The sequence below is a fragment of the Leiobunum rupestre genome, chromosome 10, assembly GCF_980474605.1.
Source record: "Leiobunum rupestre chromosome 10, qqLeiRupe1.1.hap1, whole genome shotgun sequence".
NCBI lineage: Eukaryota > Metazoa > Arthropoda > Arachnida > Opiliones > Sclerosomatidae > Leiobunum > Leiobunum rupestre.
In genome coordinates, this window is record NC_143393.1 from 46384715 (window position 1) to 46394480 (window position 9766).

Consider the following 9766-nt stretch of genomic DNA (forward strand, 5'->3'; position numbering starts at 1 on the left):
AGGAGTATTGGCTGAAGCTTAAGCAAAGACTATATAATCATTAGTCGTTGCTTCAAAATGTCTTGGCGTCAGGTTCTCCCGTAGACTGGAGCATTCTAGGTAGGAGTATAAGATTTCTATGGTTTCAACTTGTACAAAAAATCCTTGTGAATAGAATGAAAGGGGGGGGGGGGTCAGAACAATGTAGAAGGGAAATTGGTGTATACAGCTAAAAGCCTTCACACCATGCGCACCAATTTTACGTTCCGACATATACATGAAATGTCAATAAAAAAAAATCAAATTAATAAAGCTGTACAACCATAGAAATCTCATAGGTAACTAGAATGCTGCCGTGTAACTGGAAAATGGGCCAAACGCCGTGGCAGACGATAGCCAGATCTCAGCCAATCAGAGCTCAAAGAGTGGTTCTGCCAAGAATTTAATGTCACCAGAGAGAATGACGTCACCTATCTCCCGCTATAGTAGCGGATCCAAGGAGGATTATTATCCTCCTTGGCGGAACCACTCTACGGCCTCTCATTGGCTGAAGGTTCAAGGCGAACTGGCGTCAAGCTCGGTCGTAGGCGGCAGCATTCTAGTTACCTATGAGATTTCTATGTGTACAACATAATAAAGTCAATAGGCGCTAAAATAAAACATCTTCCCAGAAATTGCCAAGAAGTAATATTTCCGACAGCCAGGACTCATAAGTTACTATTTATATAGTGCTTGTTGAAATATTAGAAGCTGGAAACTTTTCTCTAACATAACATCGGTTTTTTGCTAAGCCTTAACATGCCAAAAAAAGTTACCTGGTTAAAAGGAAACACTTGTTTCATACCGTACTACAAAAGTAATACGTTTAGTTCTAAGGAATTAGTTTTCATCTTTTTCCGAAAGATAATTTTATACGAAACGAATTAACCCTGCCTCCATGAGAAGCCTTAAAATTGCCCGGTAATATAAAAATATTTCGTATAATTTTAATTATTTATACCATAAGACGATGATAATAATAATAATATTATCTTCTTATACTTAGTTTTAGTAACATTATATATTTTACCTTAAAATATATTATCGAAAATTAACATTAGTATGTTCCTTATACACGTGAGCCGACGCATTCCTTATCTGACGCAAAATTCTCAGGAGGGCAAAAACGCGTCTTCAATTTGCTTAAATATGACTTTGGCTATCCATTATAACCGTTTAACCGACCGACCGGAAATAGTTCCTTCCCAGATGAATTTGGAGAGGGGAGTAAAAACCGAGTATCTTTTATTGAAGCGTCCATTCAATACAAGTTCGTACGCAGGGTTAAAGTTATGGACGAATAGCCTTTCGCAGAATGTCACAAGTTGCCTCAATCACACCGTGGAACCCGGCGTGGACAGGCCCCTCTTTCCCATTGGGCACTCTGGGCACGTGCCCAGGGCCCCGCGATCGATAGGGGCCCCCTAGTTCCTGCCAGATCATCAAACGATAACCGTTATTTATTACCGAAAAACATATTTATTTCGAAAAAAACAAACGATAATGACTGACTACAATACCAACTTGCTTATTAGCTTTTTGCATGCGCGAAGCTGCTATACTCTCGCCCGAAAATCAGGCTTTCCAATAGGTTAAAGACGGCCCTGGGCGTGGATCCCCGTTAGTACGCCGAAATTGTATTGCTCTCGCGTTGCCGAAGCTAAAACAGCGAGTCCGTGATGGGGGAATACAAATTTCTGTTCCAGGTACGCAGTATTATATTCCTAGGACTCACGATACCCAGTCACCCACCCATACACACCATTGACACAAGGCCAAGCACACAGCATAGAAGCAAAAACCAAACAATTTTAGGGATTATTATAGTATTTTATTAATGAACTAAAATCTTGAAGGGAAAAAACTTTGAAATAATTAAGTGGTCACTAACACTCCAAGCACTTAATTTTTAAACTGGCCCAACTAATTTTTAAACTGGCGATTTGCCTGTGATAGCCATAGATATAAGAAATGTATATAAAGGTCTAGATAAATTTCGGGGCGTCTAAGCCTAACATAAAATACGGAATTGACACCTAGCAGACACCGAGGAAGGCACGTGACCAAGACAGCCTTGGGAATAACGGTGGTCAGGTGGTCAAAGACCAGTTAATTAATTGTTCAGACCAGTTTATTTATTCAAAATTTGGGGGGTCACTGGTCACCGTGTCCAGTTTATTAATTCGAAATAATAACAAAAAAACAGAAGGTGACCAGTTTAATAATTCCAAATAATAGGAGATGACCTATTAATTCAAGGTTTATATCAATTTGGATTTCCCTATTCACTGGATTTCTATGTACAGCGACTCCTCTTATTACCGCCGGGGCCGCACGTCGAGGTTTTATGTAGAGTCCCTTCGCTCGCATCCCTTGAACGGTCTAACCCCCCCTCTGGCCTCAAACCCTCAATCCTCTAGTCTCACTTTCCCCCTAGTACGGTAGGCTACCTGGCTACGCGGTAACGGACCGGGGACTCTGGAGTTAAGGGGCCTAGAGAAAGAGAGGTAATACGGTAAATTACGAGGGTCTTCTAGCCTCTGGTAGTAGTCTTAGGTGAGATAGTACTATATTGTACTATTCTGGTGGTACTCGTTAAATAAAGTTAACTATTTTGAATACGTGTAAAGTTAATGTTACCAACATAATCTAACTTCTAAACATGTAGAATATGTTTTTTAGGCATATAAATGACATTAGAACATTTTATATAAGACCAGTTTAATAATTCATAAGCTAGGGGGTCACTGGTCATAAGGACCAGTTTAATAATTCATATGCTAGGGGGTCACTGGTCATAAGGACCAGTTTAAAAAAAAACCTTATTTCCAAGGCTGGACCAAGAGCGCGAGCTCTCTTAGCATATAGTGCTTGACCTTTCCGCAGGCCGTAGTCTTTAGACACCATCTGTTGGTGACTTTTAGTATCATTTTTAAGCAGTAGACAATTGGCTCTCGCGACGATAGCACAAGCTTTATTACCGATAGATAGCGCCTTATAAGGATAGCCTGCAGAAATTACGCGTTTCTGCTAGCTGTCACCTCCGTATTCACTTCCTTTGAAATATTTTATCTAGACCTTTATATAAGTTTCCTATATCTATGGTGATAGCACCATAGAAATCTCATAGGTAACTAGAATGCTGCCGCCTACGGCCGAGCTTGACGCCAGTTCGCCTTGAACCTTCATCCAATGAGAGGCCGTAGAGTGGTTCCGCCAAGGAGGATAATAATCCTCCTTGGATCCGCTACTATAGCGGGAGATAGGTGACGTCATTCTCTCTGGTGACATTAAATTCTTGGCAGAACCACTCTTTGAGCTCTGATTGGCTGAGATCTGGCTATCGTCTGCCACGGCGTTTGGCCCATTTGCCAGTTACACGGCAGTATTCTAGTTACCTATGAGATTTCTATGGATAGCACCTTATTTCTCACACTGCTTCGAAGTACTTGAAAGTTGGCAGCCCTGATAATTTGGATTTTGGATACAATTTCCACGACCCAGATCCAGTCTTTTCTGTGGTCCTTGTATTAAAATTAAGTGAATATCCCGAAATTGCAGAATTGGTTATTCTTGGCAGAACCACTCTTTGAGCTCTGATTGGCTGAGATCTGGCTATCGTCTGCCACGGCGTTTGGCCCATTTGCCAGTTACACGGCAGTATTCTAGTTACCTATGAGATTTCTATGGATAGCACCTTATTTCTCACACTGCTTCGAAGTACTTGAAAGTTGGCAGCCCTGATAATTTGGATTTTGGATACAATTTCCACGACCCAGATCCAGTCTTTTCTGTGGTCCTTGTATTAAAATTAAGTGAATATCCCGAAATTGCAGAATTGGTTATTCTTGGCAGAACCACTCTTTGAGCTCTGATTGGCTGAGATCTGGCTATCGTCTGCCACGGCGTTTGGCCCATTTGCCAGTTACACGGCAGTATTCTAGTTACCTATGAGATTTCTATGGATAGCACCTTATTTCTCACACTGCTTCGAAGTACTTGAAAGTTGGCAGCCCTGATAATTTGGATTTTGGATACAATTTCCACGACCCAGATCCAGTCTTTTCTGTGGTCCTTGTATTAAAATTAAGTGAATATCCCGAAATTGCAGAATTGGTTAGCCCCAAACCGATGCTACCTGAAGCTTTGGTATAATTTAAAGAAAAATGGTAAGTGTAATATGTTTTTATTAAATTTAATGAAATCAAGTAAATTATGTCCCAAGGATGTCCTTTAAGAATATTTTTAATATTATTTGGATTGAAAGTGATTTAAAATATTGATTGCTGTCCACGATGGCGAATGCTATTACAAAAAGATCAGCAGCGCTGGCAATTGAATAAGCCTTGCATAGGTGTCTCGTTTTACACATACGTGTAATAGCGCGAGCTTCATTCTTCTAAATCAATATATGAATTTAGTTACTCTCGTAAGTTAGTACCCATATTAAATTTCTGTCATATTTTTGGTAATGGTGTTTTACTTCCCTAATTTTTAATACGGCTCTTATTAAACGGGAACTGTTGTATGACCATTTGTTCAGATCCTTGTTTAAATTAATTGTTATCAATTTGAAATGCAGTTGGTTTGGGTTCTTTAATCTACATCTGCAGTGCTATAATTTCTACCCATAGCATATGTGTTCAGATCTGTTATAACTAGGGGTGCACCGATGTATCGGCCTTTTTTTCTAATAGCGGTATCAGCTTAAACGATGCTGATATTGGCTGATACCGGTATAAGAAAATATTTTCATCCAAATTTTAAAACTAGAAAATTCTAAATTAACTAACTATTCGATTGGTGATAGAAAATATGAATCATGTAAAAGGAAAAAATGCATGTTCGGATATGCTCTTGCAAACTTCTTTTAATGAAAAATTAGAATAAAATTGTATGACAGTGCACTGAACTCTCTTTTATAGTGGATTTATCGTATACACCATTATGATAGGTAACTTTCTTAATATCGGTTGATAAATAACCGATATATCGGCTGTACCCATATCGGTGCATCCGATAGCCTTAACTGGATAGAAAATTAGTTCTAGCATAATTTGCTTGTGAAAAATGGCTTGGCCTGTGTCCCTTTTCTTATAAACATAGAGCTCTTAAAATTGTTGCGGTTTTGGGTATGGCCCGTAAAAAGCATTTTTTTGCATATAGTATTTTTAGCTAATCTTAATTCCTTAGTTACAAAGGTTGTTAAATTTTCATTTGGCCAAGTCTGACGTAAAATTTGTAGGGTAACTTCTAAAATTGTGAAAAAAAATTGGGGATCCTTTTCAATAACTTATAAAAATAAATAATCCTATGAATCATTTCTTATAGGGATTTGTGAAAGTTGTGAAAAGTAAAGCCTACTTTAAACGTTTTCAAGTTAAATTCAAGAGGAGGCGAGGTAGGATTGGGTTTTGATCCTATTGATTTGATTCATGCTATAACATTATTCTTGCATATTTTCAGAGGGAAAAACTGATTATTATGCTCGTAGGCGTCTTGTAATTCAAGATAAAAACAAGTATAACACTCCCAAGTACCGTATCATTGTTCGTTTTACGAACAAAGATATTGTGTGCCAGATAGCTTACGCCAGAATTGAAGGGGATGTAATCGTTTGTGCTGCTTATGCTCACGAACTCCCCAACTATGGCGTGAAGGTAGGGTTAACCAATTACGCTGCTGCTTACTGCACTGGACTGCTCCTAGCCAGAAGGGTATGTGCAATATTTAACATTTGTTGACTAAGTGCCCGTGACTTTTAGAAATTCACTATTTCTGATAATTCTCTAGCTTCTCCGAAAGTTTGGCATGGATGAAATCTACACGGGCTGCCAAGATGTAAATGGGGGTGATTATTTAGTTGAAGATATAGATGGTCAGCCAGGAGCTTTCCGGGCCTTTTTAGATGTAGGTCTTGCTAGAACAACCACTGGAGCTAGAGTATTTGGTGTCATGAAAGGGGCTGTTGATGGTGGTATTGATATTCCACATAGGTAAGTATAAATCTGCGGTGATTAAAAGCCATGTGCGAGTCTTTCGTGTTTTTTAGTATCCCTTATCGCATATTGAGCTTGGTTGTCTGATATAAATGCAATGATTTTTTTAAAGCCTGATTTCAGAACATAATTTAAAATACTCATTTCATTTGCATAATATAAATAGATTTTAATCGTAAACCAAAAACATTTTTAGTCCAAAGACCAAAGTGGTCCTCAACTGTAGTAGAGCTCGTTAAGAGGAGTATAATTGTTTGTACTGTGCTACAATATAATATACCTAACTGTGAAATAGCAACAACAAGCGTTATATACGGAACTGTGTAGTAGGGCCACCAGACAGTATAGATGTAACTGTAGTAGCGCACCAGGAAAAACAACCTATATAATGTGGGCGCCGCAGCCCCATTCTCTATAATCACGGTGGGTGTATATAGAAATCCCATCTACTGACATTGCAACTAGTGAAATAGTACCTACTGACATGGTACTATAGATTTGTCTTAACGAACATCGTCTTTATCACTTAATTTGAATATTTTTATATTCACTGAATTCCAATTAACTGAATCTTATTTCATGAGTACTACCGTAGGGGATGACCTATAATAAAGTATAGCCTTATTTCCTATCCCTTGTTCAAATATCTGAGTCTTGTAAAAAATTAATGTTACTGCTTAAGAATTAAGGTCTAACCAATACTGTCTATTTTCTAAAATTAGAGGAATGATGAAACCTAGAGTAATCTAAATGCCTGGAAAAACTATTCATAGAAATTGATTTGCAAAATTTGTAGGCTTTGGAAAAGAATGATGGGAGTAAACAAATTAAATAAGGAAGGGAACTATTGCTTTGTTTGGTTGATTCCTCATAAAGCGGCTCAAATGAAATCTTGCCTTTATAATATCAGAGACACTAAACTAGTTAAAGAGTTTTTCTCTAAGGAGTTTTATTTAAATACTTAATATATGATACTCACACATGGTTTACTGATGTATTTTCTGTTAAACTATTCTAAAACATCTTTACCCCTGTTTGTTTCAGTAATAAGCGATTCCCAGGTTACGATTCGGAAACGAAGGAATTCCATCCTGATATTCATAGGAAGCACATTTTTGGTCAACATGTGGCAGAATATATGAGATTGCTTATGGAGGAAGATGAAGAAGCTTATAAAAGACAATTTTCAAAATATATTAAATTAGGAATTACCGCTGATGAATTGGAAGGAATCTACAAAAATGCTCATTCAGGAATCAGAGGCAATCCTGAAAGAAAGCCCAAGCCAACTAAGGAAGTCGTTAAGAAGAGGCAAGTTTCATTTTCATTTTCCTTTATAGTTTATATTCCAACATGGCTTACAATTTTTATATTTGTGCGCAACAGATGGAATAGAAAGAAGATGACTTTGGCTGAAAGAAGAAACAGGATTGCGCAGAAGAAGAAATCTTTCCTCCATCGTTTGGAAGCGGGTGATGGAGAAGGTGGAGATTAGAAGATATTTTTTGATAATGCGCATTTCTTGTATCCTGATAAATAAATGCATAAGGAAAAAACTTTTTTTTAATTAATTCTCAGTCAGCTCAACTATTAATTTGATGCAATTTTCGTGAAAGGGTGTTGTCAGCATTCATTAATTATTTAAAACAAAGACGTTTCAGTTACCCTGTTTTTTTTTTTTAGCAAGTGCTACAACATTTCTTATTCCTCGATTAGGGAAAATAGGCGTAACAGCATCTAGGAGCGAAGTTCGAAAAGCATAGATGCACATCCTATTTTTTCAACATGGCTGCTGCTTATGGTACCTTTGCACATGGGCACAGTTAGTTAGGCATGTTTTAGTCTGGATAGGGTCGAACGAAGTGTTACATTTTATGGGAGTTGAATTGTTCACTACCTAATACAGGAGGCGAAAACTATTCACTAGTTTTGGGAGTAATTTTTAGAAAATAGCAACTTCAAAATACAGTTTGGCACTTTGGCTGTTATTGTATGGAAGAAGTTGGTAGTTTGGGGTAAAAGGAGTTTCTTTTCGTCCCTAAGTGAGCAAATAGTTGGGCTAGTGTTACCACAAGTCAGGGAACTTAAGTATGGGCCAAAAAAAATCGGGAAATTAAAAGAATTTGTAAAAATTCAGGGAATTCAGTTTAATCTTGACACTTTTTAAAAGTAATTTTACTATATCTATGGCAAATTCTGCTATTATTTAGATCCTTGAAAGGTTTCTTAACGTTGAAATACCTTTTGAAACATAAGTTGATTTAATTTATTAATTTCTGATTAATGTAAAAATTAAAAACTAATTTTGGCCCTAAAAAGTCAGGAAATTTGAATCAGAATATTGTGGCAACCTTGTCATATACGCAGGAGGGGGGGGGGTCCAAATAGTTCAATGCCCCCTTTGCTAAGCTATGAATCCGCTATTAAAAGTACAGGCCCCTTTAGACTATGTATAAATATTACCCTTCCACTTTGATAAATGTTTGCGGGCGCTCATGATAATCAGTGTTTTTGCGTTTTAGGGGAGCCGAATCGTCCTTGTAATGATTAGACCCATAGATATAGGAAACTTATATAAAGGTCTAGATACAATATTTCAAAGGGAGTGAATACGGAGGTGACAACTAGCAGAAACGCCTAATTTCTGCAGGCTATCCTTATAAGGCGCTATCTATCGGTAAGAGAGCTCGTGCTATCGTCGCGAGAGAAATTGTTTCCTGCTTAAAAATTATACTAAAAGTCACCAACAGATGGTGTCTAAAGACTACGGCCTGCGGAAAGGTCAAGCACTTAGTACTAAAATGCTAAGAGAGCTCGCGCTCTTGGTCACGTGCCTTCACGGGGTCTGCTAGGTGTCAATTCCGTATTTTATGTTAGGCTTAGACGCCCCGAAATTTATCTAGACCTTTATATACATTTCTTATATCTATGGATTAGACCATAGATAAAATAACTTCGTATATAGATAGGAAACTTCAATGGGGCAAACCATGGACTAATTAATGTATACATTAATTAGTCCATGGGCAAACTGACTCACGAGATTGCCCTGACATCTAGTGACTGCGCCAGTTGGCTGTGTTCTCAAGAGCGTAGAACGTCAAGGTTCCTAGAAATTAATTTATGCTAATATGGTAGAACCATATGTAACATAAGTGTGCCATAAAAGCATTTTCGTTAATGAAACCTTGTTCACGGGATATGACGTAAATTACGTGTTAGTAAGTTTGAGAGTTAGTTAGTGAGAATTCCTCGCACGTTTCTGGCTTTGCCCATGTCAAGTTTAGCTCGTGCCTCGCGATCACATGATTTCATTTCCATGGTAACCTTTTCAATAGCGCAAGGATTATAAGCATTTTTGCATCTTTGGGTCCGCTCAATGTATGTTCCGCGTGAAACAAGGTCTCATTGAATTTTTTTCAATGAAAATATTATACAGAGGCATACTTATGAGTAATTATGTTACATATGGTAGAACGTATTGAGAAATTTGAGGTCGGAGTTTTGGGAATAAACGTATTTTGCAAGGTAAATGTCTTCAAATATACCAGAAATAGCGTTTAAATCCAAGCACCAAGGTTCTAGTACGTACTTCGAGTAGTGCGAACTTCACCAAATAATAATATTCGGGTGCCGCCACCAGATGTCGGCCAAAATTCTGGCGTCACTTCTACAACATGAAGTTTCCTATCTATATACGAAGTTATTTTATCTATGGATTAGACTAAATCTAAAAAATTCCTACTCTT

The 9766-nt window shown here is 37.7% G+C and overlaps 1 protein-coding gene across 1 annotated transcript; it reads left to right on the top strand.

Annotated features, from left to right (window-relative positions):
• The first annotated feature begins 4050 nt into the window (after window positions 1–4050).
• RpL5 (ribosomal protein L5) lies at window positions 4051–7587 on the top strand. Its single transcript, XM_090160737.1, has 6 exons — window positions 4051–4187; window positions 5350–5419; window positions 5485–5735; window positions 5812–6014; window positions 7062–7328; window positions 7404–7587. The coding sequence occupies exons 1-6, from the start codon at window positions 4185–4187 to the stop codon at window positions 7510–7512; spliced, it is 903 nt and encodes a 300-aa protein (XP_090016863.1). The 5' UTR covers window positions 4051–4184; the 3' UTR covers window positions 7513–7587.
• The last annotated feature ends 2179 nt before the right edge of the window (window positions 7588–9766 follow it).